This window comes from Nannobrachium achirus (genome assembly GCF_963921795.1).
Source record: "Nannobrachium achirus genome assembly, chromosome: 12".
Lineage (NCBI taxonomy): Eukaryota > Metazoa > Chordata > Actinopteri > Myctophiformes > Myctophidae > Nannobrachium > Nannobrachium achirus.
In genome coordinates, this window is record NC_137832.1 from 60,610,403 (window position 1) to 60,632,500 (window position 22,098).

A 22,098-nucleotide genomic window follows, 5' to 3' on the forward strand; every position below is an offset into this window, starting at 1 on the left:
TGCGAAAATAACAAAGCTGAGCTCAGAGTCGCAAATTCAATGATCGCTGCATCAGCACACAAAACACGGGCGAGAGAGAAGAAAAATAATGAAATGGACATCACGTTTAGCCGATTCAACCATTCCAAAAGTTATACGATTGAAAGTTGTTGTTCTACATACGAGCATCTCGCTGCGGCTGTTTAGTTAGGCGATAGCCAGGGAGTGCACAGAATGTTAGAGAGGCATGGGCTGAATGGCCTTTTGGTGGACAATTCTGTTGATAAAAGTTAAGGGCTCCAGCCCCCTTTGCTGTATGTGCGCACGTGCCTGGCGAAAGCGCATCACATTACAGACTGATCATTTCAATGCCCCCGTTTCTTTGCAAAAACACATTTCTTTTAGAAAACATTTGTATTCTTGTTTCTCCTAGTTTTATTGTTTGTAATGGTAAATATGGCACTTTATTATGGGGAAAAACGGGTGTATTTTCCTTTTTTAAATCGCTAAAATAGCGCATTTTTGAACACATTTCCTTAACGCATTTTTGAACACATTTCCTTAACGGTTAACGGTTAATTAACTGATAAGGCCTTTCGGTTATCGGTTAAGAAAAAATCTCCATTTGGCCATCCCTAACAATAAATCAAACAGAGCCTTCATTAGTATCATCAGTAACACCTGTGAAGGAAGTCGAAAGACACCCGGAAGTAGAACAAAATGGCGTATATGCATAGAGCCTATTTTTGGGGGTGAACTACTCCTTTAAACGGGCAAATAGCCGGACGGTAGTATACTTACAGTCTGATCAGGCGTGGTCCCAATGAAGGCGAAGAGCTGCCCCAGCAGAACGCTGTATGTGGGCTTGTCACGGCTGTCCTCGATGGCCAGCGACTGCAGCAGGGTGAAAGAACTGCTGCGATGACTGGTCGGGTGGTGCCGCCTCCTGGAGATGGTGAACATTTACATATTTAGGGGCGACCCTACAGTAGATGCGCGGGCAGAGGAGGGGCAGTTTGCAGGGTTCCCACATTTTTTTTACCAAAACCTTTCCAAAACTTTTCCAGAATATTTAACTCAATTTCCAGGACTATATAACAATAATTCAGCTCAATAACAGGTCTCTTACTCCTATGCTATGCGCAATGCCCAAAGACAGGTAGTGTATGCCAGTGGTTCTCAACCTTTTCAGGCCGTGGCCCCCGAAATAATCATGTTTTAACTGGGGACCCCTCACCCTAACGAGCACTAAGAGTTGAGGAATTTTGTATAACACGGTTCTATTGTGAAAATAGCCGATCTACATGCTCACAACGCCTCGCAACACGAGGCGTTGTGAGCATGTAGATCGGCTATTTTCACAATTTCTGCCTCTAATATTTGACAATTGGCCCATGTTTAATTTTTATATTAACAAAATTATTAACAAAATTAACAAAATCAATAACCAAAGACAATGCATAGCTATTTTTTCCAGGACCTTCCAGGACCCTTAACTCATCTGCTGCCATTTAACAATATCTTCGTACTCTAATTATGCCAAACTGTCTCCATAGACTTCCATGTAATTCATAGTGCACGGATCATGCACACCCATGCCTAGATAATGCACCACGTGTGTCCACATTGCTCACAGCTTTCAAACAAAAAAATCCGAATGGAAATCCGTTCAGGCATTCATGAGATAGCAGCCATTATGTTTTCCTAAAATGTAAACAAAGATGGCTGCCATGTTTGAAAGATGGGGTTGCTATGGGGGTTAAACATGCAATTTCGCGATCGCTATCATGCCTACTAAATGTTTTGGGGTCAAAACATTTTTTTTGAAAACATTTTTTTTTTTTTTTTTTTTAATTTTTTTTTCTTCAAAAATTCTCGGGTTCCTCGGGCGTGGCAGGGTGGTACATCGCGAAATTCTCGGGTTCCTCGTTTTTGGCAGCAAATGAGTTAATAAATTCCCAAACTTTTCCAGTACTGGAAAAATATTTTTCTAATTTCAAAATATTTCCAGGAATTTCATGACCGTGGGAACCCTGCTCCTTTAAATACAGATACTGTACCTTTGCGTGGCGTGCGTGAACTCCAGGTCCTGGTTGGCGATCATCTCCAGGTCAGAGGGGGCAGACATGCTGCGTAGGAAGACTGGCTGTTTCACCATGGGGTTGGTGGTCTTGTTGTCTGAGACTGACTTGGAGGCTGGGACAGCGGATGAGGAGAATGGAGAGGGATTGGATAAACAGTTAAGCCTGATTATAGGGCAGTGGTTTGTAGATTACTTTTCATGCAATAATGGTCTTTGTTCATGTCATTTACATTTTCACTTTACTGTCTTCTGGGGACCCCCTCCCCCCTCCCAAAATCACAGGTTCGGTTTCAGTTTCAATGAGCAAATGGTCCATAAATTACTGCATGAGACAAAAACAATGGGCCCGATTCATCAAGCACTTTACGGCCAAATTACACCCATATTTGATATTAAAGCTATACTGTGTAAGTTGCTCACCTAGAGGTCAGTAGCTCTATAGCAAACCGTGTTTTTCGCCGCGGACCACCCCCGCGTCTGCCTCCACCTCGCCGAGATCTATCTTTAGAGGGGTCCCTGGTTCCTGTGCGTTCAGGCATTCCGGAGACTCCTTCGCCGAGTAAATGCTGTTGTTATGTTGAGGCAAGCTACACGGGCGCCTACAAATATGGCCGCCGTATTGTGATAGCGACCCCACTTCAAGATGCGCTGTGATTGGCCGGCAGTGTATAACCCTCGCTGTGATTGGCCGGTAGTGTATGATGACGCAATTTTGCCGCGAAATTTTCCCCCCCTCACGGCTCATAGAAAACATATAAAGAGAAGGCTTCAGAAGCTGAAAATAACGGAGTGGGTGTTCTAAAACTTTAGCGATTTAACAGTTAGGACAATTTTAAGATTTGTTTTATAAAAAAAGTTACATGGTATAACTTTAACAGCATTTAAGACAATTCCCAAGATTAGGGGTCAGATTCAGCAATGTTTTTTTTGTCAGGGATTTTGAAGGTAAGACAGGAATATAAGCCAGATTTAGTCACTTTATTTACACTATATTTACGACCAGATTGATGAATTGGGTCCCTCGACTTTAAACATACCTGGTCCTGGTGTGCCGGCGGGTGTGCCGGTCAGACTCCTGCTGTGAGGACCGATGGTGACGTGCAGCAGCAGCTCAGTGCGATTCATCAGGCTCTTCACCAGAGCCTTGGTTTTAGCCAGCGGGGCGCTGCTCTTCAGGTGCATGGAGTTCACCTCCTGGAAGAACTTCTCCCTGTTCGGTGCGTCAGAGTAACCCATTTAGGCGTAGAATTATTGAATGCTTTTAACTATTGAAAAATAGCAGATATACAAGCTCACAGCGCGGCACCGAGTGCCGCGCTGCGAGCTTGTAGATCTGCTATTTTTTTTAAAGTCTTGAAAATGTGTGCAAATCTTTGAATACAGCATTATGTATTTTTAAAGTTTGTAACTCAAATTTTGCTTCTGGGTGGTCCCTGGAACTAAACATTTTGAGATGGGGGTCCGTGACCAAATACATATCATTTTGGGGGTCCTTGACATGAAAACGTTTGAGCACCACTGACATGGAAACATAGGTTTTTCAAAAAACCTTAGAAGGATTCAAAAGACACTTATAGAAATCGGGTCAAAATTCAAATGTTCACGATTTTTTCAAAAATAGCAGATCTACAAGCTCGCAGCACGGCACTCTGTGCCGCGCTGTGAGCTTGTAGATCTAATATTTTTCAATAGTTAAAGCATAAAATAACACGCAATAATGCGTAACTGGTCTAAATGCCTTAAAAGACCGGAGTGAGTGGTTCTTCCTGGTAATTGGAAGCTACCTGGGGCTAAAAGGGAACCACCACCCCCCATCCCCCCCGGCTGAGCAGCTGCGTTAATTTGAATGGATTTACCTCAGTGCAAGGACAACGTTTTCCAAATCGCTGAAGTCGAGGGGGACCTCCTTCAGCGAGCACAGCAGCTCCAGCTCCTTCATTTTGTTCTGGTAAATGAAACAATAAATCATGAGCATCAGCGGGCAGCGGGCCGCCACGCTGCCACAGAGTCTCAGGAGAAGGAATGGCGGTGGCAATTATAGGGTGTAACGATTCATTTTAATAGCGATTCGATACATATCACGATACATGGTTGACGATACGATACATGGACGATATTGGTTCATTCATGGCGATACGATACGATTCGATTTAATTATTTAAAATCGATATAGTAACTATTTAGCAAAGACATTAAATCTGTGTGAAAGGTGTGGATAGTGCAGGTGCAAGGGAAACATTTCAAGGGAAGTATTATTATGGATATAAATAAGTAAACACAGTGATTATCTGCCAAATACATGGACATTGTACATTGACAAACCTGCACCTTGACATGAACCCAGAGATTACACACATTTATCGATACGATAGACCAGTGTAGCTATATGGAAAGGAAGAGTAATTAAACCCCTCCTTTAGGTAGTATCGATACAATCGATTCTTTGCACTGCCGATTCGATACGATACAAAATAAAAGAATACGATTCGATTTTAGCTGTTTTCATTTCGATATACTGTTACTATATCGTTACACCCCTAGTGGCGCTGCATGCTGCGGTGACAGCGGTTCATACTGTACCTCAAAGAAATGGTAGTCGTGGAAGAAGGGAGCGTTGTTCTCCAGCTTCCCCTGCTGGGCCTCCTCCACCTCATTCTGCCACTTCTGCTCCAGTTCTGCTACGCTCTGAAACATCAACACAGGACACAACTGGAACCACGGATGGAATATTCTTCTAACCCACCTTCAATGTAACTATCACTTTCTTTCTTTTTTTAAATATAGCCCCGACTTAGTTTTCTCACACACTCAACAGACAATTTGCTTACCCATGTATTTTGTGGGGAACGAGTAACCTAATACTATAATAATACGCTCATAATAAACGATAGCACTTGGATGTAGGAAACTGAGGGTAGAGGTACCGACATGCAAAAGTCTCCTTCCAGATTCAAACTGGGGACGCCATGATTGTGTGGTCTGTGTGCTATCCACTCTGCAAATAAAATGGGAAGACCAAAAATATGAAGGCTTGCCCATAATTGGCAAGCCTTCTTAATTTTGAGACGCTGAATCCAGCCTTTTCAGTGAGCATTTCGTCTCTTGTCGGGTGGAAGACTCATTATGGCCAAAACAGTTACTTTTCAAGGATGCAAAATCATAAGTATCAGTAGCAGACCTAGAAGCTCGAAACGCATTAATGTATGGAAAGAAAAACACAAAAAAGGTAGAATATGGAGATACAAGGTTTATGGCCGACATCAACGATTTATTAAGCTATTGATTCTACAAATGGCTACACACTTTTCTGAAACACTCATGTTGCTACAATATCAGTGGTTAACCTTTTCATGTCAAGGGCCCCCAAAATGATAGGCATTTGGCCGGGACCCCCCCATCTGAAAATATGTTGTTCCAGGGACCACCATGCGAAGCAAAGATTTGAGTTACAAATGTTCACTTGAAAAATATGTATATATCAAAGATTTGCCCACATTTTCAGGACTTTTCAAAAATAGCAGATCTACAAGCTCATAGCTCAACGCTGTGAGCTTGTATATCTGCTATTTTTGAATAGCCAAAGTATAAAATAACGGTTAAAGTGGTTCAAATCAAAAGTGACACGGATTCTTCCCAGGTCTAAATGGGGTTCAAACCGGGGTACGCGCGGCGCCGCTTACCTGCAGCTGCCGCTGCATGGCGTTGATCTTCTTGAAGGTCTCCGCCATGATCTTACAGACCAGGTCGTACTCCTCGGCGTGCTCCTCGCGGTACTGGAAGTTGACCAGCGACTGGAGGGCGTCCACCAGCGTCAGATGCTTTATGACACACGACACTATGACCTCCTCCATGACGTCTGGCCGGATCACCTCCCTGACAAAAACAGGATTCAAGTTCATTAACGATGGGGTGCCATGAAATAACACACCTGGGTTTGATATAAACTGATTCAAGGTGTGGATTATAGTCTCATATACCACAGCAATTAATGGGACACTTGACAATCAGAATCAAAGAATGGAACTAGCCGTTTTAGAATTATAATTTTGTGGTACACTGTACATAATATGCTATATAGTTGTTAAAAAGTAACATAGTGCTGCTTCAACATACCGGAATAATGGAGACAGAAATGTGTTCACCCTTTGGAGACATGAATTCAAAACATTCTTATTCTAAACTATAGTCCGATGTACGCTGGTGTTGTGTGGTGAAAATAGATGATCTGCAAGCTCACAACGTGTCGCAATGCAACACATTGCGAGTTCATAAATCAGCTATTTTGCACAGCGCGACACTGCCACACGGCAAAGGATAATTCCGGCTTCAAGTGGTAAATATTAACGCGTTCAACGCTCCATGAGCAACAGCTGCACGACCCTCTTACTTTATGCTGGGACGGAACTGAGGTCGAGCCCTGCCGGACACCTCTCTCAACCTTCCCATGATGCCCGGCGGCAGGCGGATGCGAGGCAGGTCGAAGTAGGCCCCCGGCATGAGGCCCGGGGGGGGGATGAGCACGTCAGAGGGGTAGGTGAACTCCCGGTCCTCATCGATGGTCAGCGGCAGGGGGGAGGGGCTGGGCGTCAGGGCTGGAGAGATGGCACCGTTGGCCTCCACCTGCCATTGGCACCTGAACACAATCACAAGGCCAACTTGGTTTTTATTTTGTCCTTTCTGAAATAGCAACCATAACTAGTAAGACGCCTCGGGGCGACATGCGACTCGCGCCATGCCATGTCTTGTCCATCTGGCCAGTGATGTATATCGGACCAGTTACCCATGGAGACCCCTGGTACCCATATATGGAGATCCATGTACTGTATGCTGTGAGAGCCCAAACATGCATTGCTTATTCAGTTATTCGTTATGTGAAAGTCCTATGACTTCTATGACATCTGCAGTACAAGCTCGATCCTTGCAGATCTGCTGCTTTTGATGCTTTTGTGTGGGGTTGATCAGATACTGTAGCATTCATTTACACAAAAACACAAAAAGTTAAAATATGGAAGTAAGAGGTTTCTGCCCGACACAAACGTTACACAATAAGGTTTCCACACTTCATGTAGGGCAACACAACACTTACGGTAAACTAAACTAACATAACCTAACATTAGCTGAGCTATATTGCATTGCACAGAGCTTTATGGCTTCTGCTTCTTACATTACGGTGCTTGGTTTGGCCAATCAATATTCCTTTGCTTTAGTGAAGGCCGGGGGTGTCGCACCAAATTCTGGGCCCTGGGTACAAGCATTCACTGCGGGCCACCCATGAATGTTCTTCATAGGGGCAACTGGGAACGCATTATTACGCATTATTTTGTGATTTAACTATTGAAAAAAAGCAGATACACAAGCTCACAGCGCGGCAACAAGTGCCGCGCTGTGAGCTTGTAGATCTGTTATTTTTGAAAAATCATGAAAATCGTGAAAAGTCTTTGAATATTTCAAATCCTTCTAAGGTTTTTTGAAAAACCTATGTTTCTATGTCAGTGGTGTTCAAACTTTTTCATGTAAAGTACTCCACAAAGATATGTATTTGGCCACGGACCCCCCATCTCAAAATATTTAGTTAAATTAGCAAAATTTGAGTTACAAATGTTTGCTTAAAAAATACATAATATTCAAAGATTTGCACACATTTTCACAACTTTTCAAAAAATAGCAGATCTACAAGCTCGCTGTGAGCTTGTATATCTGCTATTTTTCAATAGCTAAAGTATAATATAATTCCAGGCCCCTCCTCCACCTCCTTGGGCCCTAGTAACTCAGTCCGTCCCCCCCCCCCTTGTGACGCCCCTGGTGAAGGCTCTGTGCTATTTATTATTCTTTTCATTTCATTTTGCTGCGTCACCTTTGGAGCAGCTTTGAGCAGAGCAGGTCGTGGCAGGCCTCCTCCTCGGGCGTCACCTCCGGCCCGTTGTACAGGATGCGGAGCATGGAGCAGGCCAGCACCGACAGGCCCAACGCAAGGTCCGCCAGGAAGGGGAGGCCCCCAGAGACGTCCTCGGATGACTCCTGTGAAAAACAGATGGCGGGATCAGGGATTAAAACCCATTTAGGGCCTAGAATTATTGAATGCTGTTAACCAGTGAAAAATAGCAGATATACAAGCTCACAGCGCGGCACTCTATTTTTTGGAAAAAGTCGTGAAAATGTGTGCAAATCTGAATTATGTATTTTTAGAGCGAACGTTTATAACTCAAATTTTGCTTCTGGGTGGTCCCTGGAACTAAATATTTTAAGATGCGGGTCCGTAGCCAAATACATATAATTTTGGGGGTCCTTCACATGAAAAGGTTTGAGAACCACTGACATAGTAGTCTCTCAAGAACAGACTAACTGAGCTGTTAACTGTTAAGTGAAAAGGATCTTTTCTTTGACGATGGCTAGCCAGATTGCTGACATAGAAACATAGGTTTTACAAAAAACCTTAGAAGGATTCAAAAGACACTTATAGAATCGGGTCAAAATTCTAATTTTCACGATTTTTCAAAAATAGCAGATCTACAAGCTCGCATATCTGCTATTTTTCACTGGTTAAAGCATTCAATAATCCTAGGCCTAAATGGGTTAAAGCTGGCATTGCTGCTGATCCCGTTCTGCAAACGGCATTTTATCGTAATATAACAGGAAGGCAGGCAGGCAGGCGGGTAACTGGAGATGCGATGTCGCGACGTATTCACCTGAGCTCGGACGGTGCAGGAAAAGCCCCACATGGCTTTGTCGGGGGTGTTGTGTTCACGGCCGCTCCGCATCTCGAAGGAGAAGGTCACAGTGTCGCCCTCCACCTTTAGGTGCAAACATAGAAGTATGCTGTAGCCAGTGTTTTTTTTTTTTTTTTTAACATTGTTTATTTCATTTTTTTTTCTTTTTTTTTTTGACGAAAAAAAAAACAGAACATCATTCACATGGCAATAAAAAGACTACTTACATACAAGAAAATAAAAAGAAAAGAATACAACACCGTACAGAAAACAAACAAAATACTTGACATTGACACAACACATAAAAATATTAAATAATTGTAATACAAAGAGCACATAACATTCACAGTGACACCCAGAGTTCCATGCCATACGGCCGGACAAATGACTGCAGAGAGGCTGCGGCTACCCTACTCCTGGTTCCTCCATTAAGTGAGAGAGATCATTGCCCTTGACATATTGAATAACATTCCCCCATATTTTCTCAAAGAGCTCTTGTTTATTTTTGAGAGTGTAAGTGATTCTTTCTAAGGGAAGACACAAAGACAGTTCCTTAAACCACTGAGCAATGCTAGGTTTCCCTGTCTTTTTCCATGAGCTGTAGCCAGTGTTGATTTTAATGTAGTTTGAGTCATACTTTGAATACAATTCCATATTCAGTCATCTGAAATGTTTTAGTTTTAGTCCAGTTTTAATCGACTAAATCTACATTTGATTTAGTTTAGACTAAAATGTATTTTGGCCTGGCCGCGATGGCATTGAAATGCCTGATTTATAATGAGCTGTTTGTCTACAAGCTCACAACGCTGTGAGCTTGTAGATCAGCTATTTTCAGAGAGTGACACCTGCACAAAACCAAGTAGAAAATGACTTGTCTTAGTTCTCCACTGGATCTCTTTATCTCTCTAGTTATATCTGTTGACGAAATTGTCAGTATTATTTAGTCAACAGTTTCAGTCATCATAGCTTAGTTTTTGTCAGGGAAAAAAGGTAGTCGACAAACATTTTTCGTCATAGTTTTAGTTGATGAAATCAACACTGAGCTTTACCAGAGTCTTTGAACGCATTGAACTTAGGGATGGGACAATAACTCAATAAGCGATATTATCGTTTATCGTGATAAAAACACCCAGGATAATCGAATCGTGGAGATTTAATTTATCGTGAAATCGTCACTGGGATCAATTCACCTTTTATTTACCGAGCTGCAAATCCAGTACCATTTAAACCCTCTATTGGTAAAACATACTTACTTGTCTTTTTTTCCACTCTCTACCAAATCTCTTTGCCAAAAAATAGCCGATCTACAAGCTCACAACGTGTCGCATTGCGACGCGTTGTGAGCTTGTAGATCTGTTATTTTTTTTGGCACATGTTCTGCCCCAGCAGGATAATGGATGTTGTGGATATTTTGATTATCTCGATAATATTGTAAATCACGTAAGTCACAATAATCGTGATATGAAATTTCAATATCGTCCCATCCCTAATTGGACTGTGTAGCGGTCTTGTCTGATTGAATGCATTTCGAGAGAGGGCGAGATCATTTAGCGACCTCCAACCGGGTTGCAACCTGGTCGGTAGTTTTCAGCGACCGGGTCGCTAAATCTACCGACCGGCTCGCAAAATCACCGACCGGGCCGCAAAATCACCGACCGGGTCGCTAAATCTACCGACCGGGTCGCTAAATCTACCGACCGGGTCGCTAAATCTACCGACCGGGTCGCTAAATCGACCGACCGGGTCGCGTATCCACCGACCGGGTCGCTTATCCACCGACCGGGCTGCTAACCCTAACCCTAACCCTAACCCAAACCCTAACCCTAACCCTAAATCACCGACCGGGTCGCTAAAGCTAAATCTACCGACCGGGTCGCTAAATCACTGACCGGCCCGCAAAATCACCGACCGGGCCGCAAAATCACCGACCGGGTCGCTAAATCTACCGTCCGGGCCGCTAAATCACCGACCTGGTCCCGGTCGTTGATTTTGCAGCCCGGTCGTTGATTTAGCAGCCCGGTTGGTAGATTTAGCGACCCGGTCGGTAGATTTCGCGACCTGGTCGGTGAAAACTACCGACCAGGTTGCGACCAGGTTGGAGGTCGCTAAATGATCTCGCTCCTACTGTGCATTTCTCCAAGGCTCCTCTTACTGTACCTTGACCAGGTCTTTGGGCCAGCCCGTCCCCAGAACGCTGCGGCTGCCGTACCCCAGTGTGTTTCCTCCGTACTCTGTCACCTTGCGGCTGTTGGTGTTCGGCCCGGCATAGATCACCAACTGAAACATCAAACATAGATCACCAACTGAAACATCAAACATAGATCACCAACTGAAACATCAAACATAGATCACCAACTGAAACATCAAACATAGATCACCAACTGAAACATCAAACATAGATCACCAACTGAAACATCAAACATAGATCACCAACTGGAACATCAAACACGACATTCAGCAGTGGTGGAAAAAGTACTACATTATTTTACTCACTAGAAACACTCCCATTTCACATGTTTTCAAATGTATACTGTTCAAGGCATAGGAACAACACATTATTTCGCACTTAGAACAACAGACTCACTCCCTAGCTTCCGCCGTGGACTGAAGACTCACCTCTTCAGACTCCACCCCAAACCCATAGCACTACTGACACTCTCAATGACCATACATGAAGCTATATAGCATTTTTAGGTTTTAGTTTTAAGTTTTTTTATTGATTAGGTGTGTGGTCTACCTATGTCATTGTTTTTCTAGATTGAGATTCCTATGCATTGTTATATTGTTGTTGATGTACTGACATATTATCTTGCTTATTATATTGATGTATTACCTGCTTATTCTAAGTCGCTTTGGATTAAAAGTGTCTGCTAAATGCCTAAACTGTAAACTGGTGTGTGTGAGAGCGTGTAGTGTACCTTGTCGTAGTCGTACTGGGAGGAGCAGCGGGAGTCGAAGCGCAGGTAGAGGCAGCGCGCTCCCGGGATGTGCACCGTCTCCTTGAACTTGTAGTTGTCTCGCACCGGGTGCACCGTCTCCACCGTCTTCCCGGCGGCCCACGGCGCCGGGATCTTCAGCCCCGTAAGGAAACCCGGCTCTTCCCGCTCGTCAAGGATTCTGAAGCTAAGCAGGACAAAATGTGACACCACGGGGGGAAAAAGAACGGTGCATGTTATTGGGAGAAAACTGGCTTTTATTACAAACAAGCCATGTCTTGAAATATAATGCTCCTGAGGTTCCTGAACGTCTACTAGATCCTGCATCCTACAGTTTTCTAAAAAAATCACACCCGTGTGGACTGAGCGGTGGAGGCTGCGCACCGCTGGGTGAGTGCAGCAAGGGTTGAGGTACATGGGTAAAATGAGTGCATCTCTCCATTCCGACATGTCTCCTTTCCGACATGTCTCCATTCCGACACTAACCCTATCTCTTACCCTAACCTTAACCTCTATGGAAGTGTTGCCACTCCGACAATAAGAAGTCACTGTCGGAGTGGCGATATGTCGGAATGAAGAGCGCCCCCCCGGGTAAAATACATGCATTGCAAGGTTGCTCAACAGTTGCACTTGAAGGTAGGTCACCCAGGCATTAGCCTCTGGATCCCAGGCATTGAGGTCAGTGGTGCAGGTATTAGCAGTGTGGCAAAAGCAATCCAAGGTGAGTGGACACATTTTCTGTCGTACAGAGACAATAAAGTTATGGAAAACAATGGTTTTCTTGAATTCATTAATATTTCAACTATCAACTTAAAAGAGACTTCAGCACACAAAATAAATGCAACCACTTCACCTCTGGGACAACCAGATCTTATGTTATTGTAAAATGCATCATATGACCAGTTGTAGCATGCTGAAATACTAAAATATCTAAAAACACAGATTGAACACAAAACATAATTCAGGATTGTGTTGATCGTGTCCCAAACAACAATAAAATTGTTTTTTTCCAGGGGTTGCTGGATGGTTCAGAAGAGCTTACTTGTCCTCAGAGGTGGAAGCTTTCGCTCCCTGTGTGAAGGAGCCTCCCATCACTGGAGACACGTCAGAGAACAGAGGAGACTGGGTCTTCAGTAACAGGGCAGTCTGGAAAACAGGTAGAAAAAAACAACAGAACATTGAACTGGGAGCCTAATACTTTTCAGATGACTAAAACATGACCAAAACGAAATGGAACTTTATTCAAAAGACTATGGCTCAAACTAAATACAGGGTTCCCAGAATCCCACACATCTTTACCAATTCATTTCCAAACCTTTTCCAAAACTTTTCCAGAATATTTAACCCGATTTCCAGTACTATATAACAATAATTCAGCTCAATAACGAGTCGCTTACTCCTATGTGCAATTCCCAAAGACTGGTAGTGTATGCCAGTGGTTCTCAACCTTTTCAGGCCGTGACCCCAGAAATAATCATATTTGAACTGGGGACCCCGGCACCCTGACGAGCACTAAGAGTAGAGGAATTTTGTATGACACGGTTTTATTGTGAAAATAGCTGATAGGCGTTGTGAGCATGTAGATCGGCTATTTTCACAATTTCTGCAATTTCACAATTTTGACAATTTGGCCAATGTTTAATGTGTCATTTCAGAGGTATTAACAAAATCAATAACCAAAGACAATGCATAGGTATTTTTTCCCAGGACCTTCCAGGACCCTTGATAAATTCCAAAACCTTTCCAGTACTGGAAAAATATTTTTCTAATTTCAAAATATTTCCAGGAATTTCATGACCGTGGGAACTAGAGCATTCACGAATAGTAATTTTTAGTATTCAAATTATTCAAAATTATTCAAATTATTCTCAAAGTATTTGAATAGTCGAATATTCGACAGGACTGGCCAAACTGTCAAATATTAAGTCAGCAAGAGGCCAACATTGTGAAAATAGCCGATCTACATGCTCACAACGCACACAAAAGGCAGTGCGGTATCGGTATGCCCACCTGGCTGGTGTAGAGAACCAGCTGCACCAGCTGGGGCATGAGGGCGTCGCCCAGCGTCAGGGTCTGCAGGTTGGGGTGCATCAGGGAGGTCAGCAGCACGGGCAGCAGGTGACCCAGCATGGTGGCTTTGGTCACCTGCTCCAGGCCTTTCAACCTGCAAGGAGTCACCAAGACAGAGAGAAAAAAGAAACTGAGGCTCAGGGGTGGGCGATATGGTGATAATCATCGTTGAGACGATACAATGTCTCCACGATATGCCTTTTCAGAGGTATCGTATATATTGTGATACAATGAGGGAGCCTTGTTAAAAATCCTGTTTAGTCGTTAATACAGAGATTCATTGCAGAATTCAATTTAAACCTGCATTTTGGTCTAAATCAGTAGTTCTCAAACTTTAAAATGTCAAGGTCTCCCCTACGGGTCCATTTGGTTTCATTTGTATACTGTCAGAGTTACATACTTGTAAAGTTCATTTTAGGCCTCCCAAAAGGAACCCAGAGAGTCTAGTTTTTGTCAAGTAACTTGAAAAATAACCATCAAAACCAACGTGAAAAAGAATCGTAATAAAATAGTGTATTGTGATAGCACTACTGAAAATATTGTGATATTGTATGTTTCCATATCGCCCACCCCTAACAGAAAGAAAAAAAAAAAACTGGGGCCCCTTTTCCACCAAATGAACTTTGGTTCCAGACAGGGTTGTCACACCAAATTCTGGGCCCTGGGTACAAGGATTCACAGTGGGCCCCCCCATGAATGTTCTCCATTTAGACTGGGAACACATTATTACACATTATTTTGCGCTTTAACTGTTGAAAAAAATAGCAGATCTATAAGCCTTTGAGTCTTTGAATTTTTCAAATCCTTCTAGGGTTTTTCAAAAACCTATGTTTCTATGTCAGTGGTGCTCAAACATTTTCACGTGAAGGACCGCCAAAATTATATGTATTTGACCACGGACCCCAATCTCAAAATATTTAGTTCTAGGGACCCCCCAGAAGCAAAATTTGAGTTACAAATGTTTGCTTAAAAAATACATATATTAAAAGATTTGAACACATTTTTAAGACTTTTCAAAAACAGCAGATCTACAATCTTGTAGATCTGCTACTTAAAGCAGATTTTTTTGGGGGTATTTTTTTTCCTTTATAGTATAGTATATATTAAGTGAATGAGACATACTTTCAGCAGCTGTCAAAAATTCTCCTAGGGATTTTGCAAATGGAATCATGGATTTTCTGATTTGTTATACTATGAGGTTTCAACACCATTACAACACCAGAGGCAACCCAGAGTCAAAACCAACAAAGGGTCAAACTCTTTTTTCTGCTATACCACCAAAATGTGGAAAGCCTTACCGAAGGCCATAAAGGAGTGTGGATCACTAGCATCCTTTAAAATTGCCCTGAAAAACCACTTACAGGCAGCAGCCGTTCGCAACTGGTAACCTAGCCCAACCCTACCCTCCCCTGCCCCTTCTTTGTATATACTTACTTACTTACTGTTTAGACTCTTTTTTTTGTTCTCTCATTTTTCTTTTCTTTACATTATCTACTGCATAGTACTGTGTTCTAATCGTCTGTCATTCAATGTTATATGAGATACTTAAATGGTTTCCTGTGGAAATAAGCTTAGTCTTTTCATGGATCTCCTTTTAGTAGACCTTGTACCAGTGAACTGTACCGTCATGAAACTGTACCTTTTCCTATGCAAACTTCTAATAAAGTCTTCAATCAATCAATCAATCCAAAAAAGTTTCCATGTTTGGACTATGGGGTGAAAGAGAGGAGGAGTGGTACCTGGTTTCCCTGTCGGTGATGTCACTGTTGATGAGAGCGGTGGTGACCTGCTGCAGCGTCTCTAGGACCTCGTCACAGCCCACCAGGATCTTAGTGGCCAGGGAGAGGATGCTGCTCTGCAGCTCCTGGAAACACCACAAACACTTCCGTAACACAAATCAACACCGGAGGAGCCATGTCCAGTGCTACTCACGTATGCTTTTTACGTCAGTTAGGCCTGAACGCAAATCTGTGACACTTTAGATTTGAACCACTTTAACCATTATTTTATGCTTTAACTATTAAAAAAATAGCAGATAAACAAGCTCACAGCGCGGCATCGAGTACCACGCTTGCAAGCTTGTAGATTTTTGAAAAATCGTGAACATCCCACAAGGGATGGGACAATAATGGTACCTAGAAAAGCGCTATATAAATCCAAGCTATTGTTATTATTAACATTTGTGCAAGTCTTTGAATATTTTTTACCTGATTCTATAAATGTCTTCTAAATCAGGACCCCCAAAATTACATGTATTTGGCCGTGGACCCCCATCTCAAAATATGTTGTTCCAGGGACCACCCAGAAGCAAATATTTGAGTTACAAAAATGTTTGCTTTTAAAAATATATATTCAAAGTCTTGCAAAAAAAAAATCACGATTTTTCAAAAATAGCAGATCTACAAGCTCGCAGCGCAGCACTGTGAGCTTTTATATCTGCTATGTTTCAATAGTTAAAGCGTTAAATAAGTCTAGGCCTAAATGGGTTAAGTAAAAAGTAGCAATACTACGATGCAGAAATACTCTGTTCCAAGTAAAGGTCTGTGTTTTTCAGAATTTACTAGAGTAAAAGTGCAAAAGTATTGGCATCAAAATGTACTTAAAGTACTAAAAGTTAAAGTACTAATTATGCAGAAACCTTCCATTTCATGTTTTGAAAAAGTATAAAATCATTTGAAAATAGCAAATCTACAAGTTCACAATACCGCGTATTGTGAACTTGTAGATTTGCTATTTTTGCCATTTTCAAATAGACAAAGTCTATAGGTCTGAGGTGTTTAATGTATGTTTTGTAATGAAAAAAAAAATCGACAAAGTAACTAAAGTTGTAGTAGAGTAAAAGTACTATATTTGCCTCTGAAATATCTTGGAGTTGATGTAAAAGTATTGAAAATTGGAAGTACTCCAGTAAAATAAAAAACACATCACTATTGTACTTACTGTACGTACAGTACTTGAGCACATGTACTTAGTTACTTTGCACCACTGTCCGTATCAGTACTTTAAGGGAATACTACCATGCGTACACATGAAAATAAAGAACAACTTCAGCCTCATGTCTAAGAATAAAAACAAACAAATAATTATAGGCCTAGAATTATTGAATGCTTTAACCAGTGAAAAATAGCAGATATACAAGCTGTGTGTGCCGCGCTGCGAGCTTGTAGATCTGCTATTTTTGAAAAAGTCGTGAAAATGTGTGCAAATCTTTGAATATATGTATTTTCAAAGGGAACGTTTGTAACTCAAATTTTGCTTCTGGGGGGGGGGGGGGGGGGTCCCTGGAACTAAATATTTTGAGATGCGGGTCCGTGGCCAAATAAATATCATTTTGCGGGTCCTTCACATGAAAAGGTTTGAGCACCACTGACATAGTAGTCTCTCAAGAACAGACGAACTGAGCTCCAGTTAAGTGAAAAGGACCTTTTCTTTGACGATGGCTGGCCAGATTGCTGACATAGAAACATAGGTTTTTCAAAAAACCTTAAAAGGATTCAAAAGACACTTATAGAATCGGGTCAAAATTCTAATTTTCACAATTTTTCAAAAATAGCAGATCTACAAGCTCGCAGCGCGGCACTCGGTGCCGCGCTGTAAGCTTGTATATCTGCTATTTTTCACTTGTTAAAGCATTCAATAATTCTAGGCCTAAATGGGTTAAACAAAGATCTGTGTTGTTCTTTGGATCTCTCAATCAATACCCGCCGCCACGATCAATACTTACAAACAGCACGTGTTTGACTAGAAATCAAGAGTTGCAGTAAGTATTGCGGAGGTTATTGATTATGACTACATTAAACACAAATTATTACACCGTGCCATAAAACAGTGGTTCCCAACCTATTTTCCCCTTGGAGTTGTGTGTCCCCCCAAATTTGACAAAGCCGAGACACACATGTGTTTTTCAGACATGGTTACTTTCGCCCTTAATGCTGTACAGCTGATCCATAAGCTCGCAAGTAAAAACATGTTTTAACAATGTTATTAGTGCGCATTAAGGCTGCACGATATTAGGAAAACCTTTATTCGATAACGTTGTTGTTGAGAGTGTGTGTCTGTGTGTGGAAGATTGTTGATGCAAGGTGTTTGAGAGGAGCGGGGAGGAGCATGCCGTGCTTAACTTGATTTATTCTTCTCCGCTCCGCGGTGCGTTGCCGAAGGGATTGCTCAGACATAATAATGCCATTTACCTCGATAAATGCCGTCTCTCGCGATATGCATACCTCGCATGACGATACCTCGATGGAGGTACATTTTCGATATATCTTGCAGCCCTTGTGTGCATCACACAGTGTTACATGTGGGAGTTGTCTTCTAGTGTGCATCACACAGTGTTACATGTGGGAGTTGTCTTACTTGTCTACATGTACGTTAATTGTTCAGGATAAGAGATTCTGTAGAGACAAGTTGGACTGATCACATCGAGGAAATACAGCCAGACAGAGGATGACAGAAAAATCCAGATTTTGTGCAACTTTTGATCTACCTCCAAGCAGACAAGGCCTCGACCCCCACACACCCGGACCCCCAGGTTGGGAAACACTGCTATAGAGGAACATCCATGTCCCATGAGCGTCATACTCTCATAGATGAGACAGACAGAGCGATAGAGAGACAGAGACAGAGACAGAGATAGAGAGAGAGGTGGCGGAATGGGCTCTGCATAGACAGACAGTGGTAGGGGGAATTTTAAGTTTGTTTACCTGTACCTTGATTGTTTCCCCCTGTAGGGAGTTGTCGCTGTCGTCGCCGTCGTCCGGTCGGATCAGAACGGTGTTGCTGAGGAGGTGGTTCTGAACGGCCATGAGGTAGCGCAGGCTGGGCGAGACCACCTGCACGGTGGGACGCAAGACAGTAGGGCTGTCACAATTATTACATAATAGTCTAATCGTGATTATTTGACATAATCGTGATTATTTTTCACAATCGTCATAATCGTTTCCTTGGAAAAAAAATTTGGAAATAGCAGATCTACAAGCTCACAACGCGTTGCATCGCGACACGTTGTAAGCTTGTAGATCGGCTATTTCCACTATCAATGTTCTTTTTTAAGTATGAAGTTGTCAAATATGTCAGTAATTTCTTTGTATATTTAGGTTATGTGTCATATCTACCATGTGCAACTTCAAAGCCTAAAAGCCAAACAGAAATGTAATTGTCAACGACAAAAACACAATTAAATCGCTAATCACAATTATTTGAGTGACAATTAATCGTACTGTAAAATGTCATAATCGTGACAGCCCTACAAGACAGCTTCAAGTCAGTATGAATCAGGGCTGCAGCAGCGATCGACCATTTTCAAAAAAAAATCCCAAAAATAGCAGATCTACAAGCTCACAGCGCGGCACCGCAGTGAGCTTGTATATCTGCTATTTTTCAATGGCTAAAGCATAAAACAATTCCATGTCGTGCAATGAAGGTGTAGTGAAAATTGCCAATCTGCAAGCTCACAACGCATTGCGAACTTGAAGATGTGCTAAATGTGTGCTCTTTTCAAAGAAAAGTGCCTACATTGACATAATAATAAACGAAAAATGTTTGGATTTCAATTTTAGTAATCAAATGATCGGTTTAGTGACGTTTCGTGAGTGACAACTTCCCCACAATTTTAATGCTCATCTTTGTACTACAGTATATATTTAAACAATATATATGTTATGTTAGGTTTACTACAGTATAATCAATTTTTTGTCTTAGGAATGCGACAAAAAACAAAAAATATTATTGAACTCAAGTCTCCATGGCATGAGTAACCAATAGAAAAAATACATTTTGGGGGTGAACTACTCCTTTAAGTGGTAAATGACAAGGTGGATGACATTGAGGGGGCGTTGAGGAGACTGATACGGCTCTGATGTGCATACTGGGACCAGTGTTGATTTCGACCACTAAAACTATGACGAAAAATGTTTGGTTTTTTTTCACTGACGAAAACGAAATAAAAACAAAATAAAAACTAAGCTGTGATGACTAAAACTAAGACTAAATGTATTGACAATTTCGTCAACAAAATAAAAACTAGACTAAAACATTAGGGAGAGACTAGTGGAGAAGAGAGTCATTTTGTGTGGTTGCTCTGAAAATAGCAGATCTACAAGCTCACAACGTGTCACGCTGCGACGCGTTGTGAGCTTGTAGATCGGCTATTTTCAGTACACAACCAAGTGTAAAACGATGCCATCAAGGCCTGCCAAAATACATTTCAGTTGACTAAATCACCTGTAGATTTTATCGCCTAAAATCTTATAAATGATATTTAGTTGATAAAAATTAGACTAAAACTTAAACCTTTCGGGTGACTAAATTATGACTAAAACTAAATGACATTTTATTCAAAAGACCACGACTAAAACCAAATCTGAATTTGCTGTGAAAAACCACACTGACTGGGACAGTGGAGAGGAGCTTCTGGAAGTCGTCCCTGGCCACCGTCTGGCATTTGGTGATAAGGACGCAGGACTCCCTCACCACCGTCTTCAGGATGTAGTGCAGCAGCTCGTCGCTCAGTCTGGGCAGGGCGGGACAAGACAGCAGACAGTGTCACGGCAGTTCATGCTATCAGATCACAGGACCCACAATGTCATTTTCGTTTTTCCACAAGTGAATTAAGGCCAAGCTGTACGCCGTCACGTGACTCCGTTTCAACCACGACGACAACATAGAGTATTTTCAACTGGAAGAAGTGTCAACGTGCATGTGGATTCAAGCAACAACAGCAACAACAAAAAAGGAATGTCACGACTGAAAAAAACGTTGTATGGCCCAAGTTCTCACTTTTATTTGTGTGAAAGGAGCCCTCCACACCAACACTATTTCCTAAGCAATTAACATAATATGTAAAATGATGATGTTTTCTTTTTTTTAAGTTTTATCCCACGATTTTGTAACCCATTTTTCACCCAGTGCCAATTGCCTATGTAATCCTGGGCTCTGCTCTCCCTCTGCCGCGCCTCGAGACAACGGACTGACCTCATGCTTCCTTCTATGCACGAGGAGCCCAAGTTGCTTCTTTTCACCTGACAGTGGAGATGTCCCCGGTATGGACGTAGCACGTGGAAGGAACAGGTTATTCCAACCAGTTCCTTTCCCTTTCATCAGGCTCCCTGGCTGGCCAGGGGGAGGCATTATTGAGACCAGGATTACTGCATGTTTTTGTGAGGGTATCAACCCTAGGAGACACGGGGAGAACATGCAAACTCCACACAGAAAGAACTAAAGAACTGAACCGTGCCCCCTAAAATGATGATGTTTTGGCTATTCTCTTCCTGCTGTTCTACATACTGCCAACCAGGTGAATAAATCATTGATTGAGGCTTTAACATTTGCTTTTATGAAAGAATTGGGGTTTTTATAATAGATCCTACAGTATCTCCTGTTTCCTTAGCGCGAGTAGCATGTAGAAAGGTTGTTGTGTGCCTTTAGAACAGGACAAGCTGATGCTGACCTATAATGGTCGTCTTCTTCGCTCCCAAATCGATTTTTCTGCAGCTGGTCGGCCAGGTTGTTGAGGATGACGTCACGAAGCTGGGACAGACCATTGTTCCTTTCACCTGATGATATCACACACACGCACGCGCACACGCACACACACACACACACACGCGCGCACACACACACACACACACACACACACACACGCACACTTAACCTTTTTCAACCTGCTGTCCCTGTTTTGGGCATGTCATTATTAGGGATGGGACGATATGAAAACTTCATATCACGATTATTGATTATCGCGATTTACGATATTATCGCGATAATCAAAAAACATTATCCTGGGGCGGAACATTTGCCAAAAAATAGCTCACAACGCGTCGCAATGCGGCGCGTTGTGAGCTTGTAGATCGGCTATTTTTTGGCAAAGACATTTATAGAGAGTGAGAAAAAGACTGTATCAAGTATGTATAGCCTATTATAAGTACCTTTTACCAGAGGGTTTAAGTGCTACCAGAAATGCAGCTCTGTAAATAAAAGATTAATTGATAAACTAAATCTCCACAATACGATTATCGTATTTTTCAAAAATGTTGAAATTACGTCGCTCTCCAAGCTCACAAATTTGCAGTGTTGCGAAGTGTTGTGAGCTTGTACATTATAAGGGCTATTTTCACAATGTGTGATGCCTACATAAAAAGAACAGGGCTCCAGCGGTCTGAAGAAACCCACCTCATATACGTACATGTAAATAAACACAGAGGCTGTAGAAGAGCTCACCTTCTGTCAGAACCAGCTTCAGCAGCTTGTTGAGCTCAGCCTCCCCCTGATACAATGTATTCAGACCAGAGCTGGAGGAAAGGAAGAGGAACAGACCATTTAAACA

General features: G+C 42.2%; 1 protein-coding gene across 1 annotated transcript in view; it reads right to left on the minus strand.

Annotated features, from left to right (window-relative positions):
• Positions 1 to 22,098, minus strand: part of hectd4 (HECT domain E3 ubiquitin protein ligase 4) — a 146,197-nt gene that overhangs the window by 84,875 nt on the left and 39,224 nt on the right. Inside the window, exons 15-32 of the mRNA XM_080739231.1 lie at positions 21,993 to 22,063; positions 21,223 to 21,328; positions 20,166 to 20,286; positions 18,479 to 18,607; positions 15,515 to 15,639; positions 13,716 to 13,869; positions 12,748 to 12,851; positions 11,688 to 11,892; positions 10,927 to 11,046; positions 8,749 to 8,853; positions 7,917 to 8,080; positions 6,450 to 6,695; positions 5,743 to 5,935; positions 4,643 to 4,747; positions 3,919 to 4,007; positions 3,100 to 3,272; positions 2,040 to 2,175; positions 781 to 925 (exon numbers count right to left, since the gene is read on the minus strand). Coding sequence (XP_080595357.1) covers positions 781 to 925; positions 2,040 to 2,175; positions 3,100 to 3,272; positions 3,919 to 4,007; positions 4,643 to 4,747; positions 5,743 to 5,935; positions 6,450 to 6,695; positions 7,917 to 8,080; positions 8,749 to 8,853; positions 10,927 to 11,046; positions 11,688 to 11,892; positions 12,748 to 12,851; positions 13,716 to 13,869; positions 15,515 to 15,639; positions 18,479 to 18,607; positions 20,166 to 20,286; positions 21,223 to 21,328; positions 21,993 to 22,063 — 2,491 coding nt within the window. The remainder of the gene's footprint in view (positions 1 to 780; positions 926 to 2,039; positions 2,176 to 3,099; positions 3,273 to 3,918; positions 4,008 to 4,642; positions 4,748 to 5,742; positions 5,936 to 6,449; positions 6,696 to 7,916; positions 8,081 to 8,748; positions 8,854 to 10,926; positions 11,047 to 11,687; positions 11,893 to 12,747; positions 12,852 to 13,715; positions 13,870 to 15,514; positions 15,640 to 18,478; positions 18,608 to 20,165; positions 20,287 to 21,222; positions 21,329 to 21,992; positions 22,064 to 22,098) is intronic.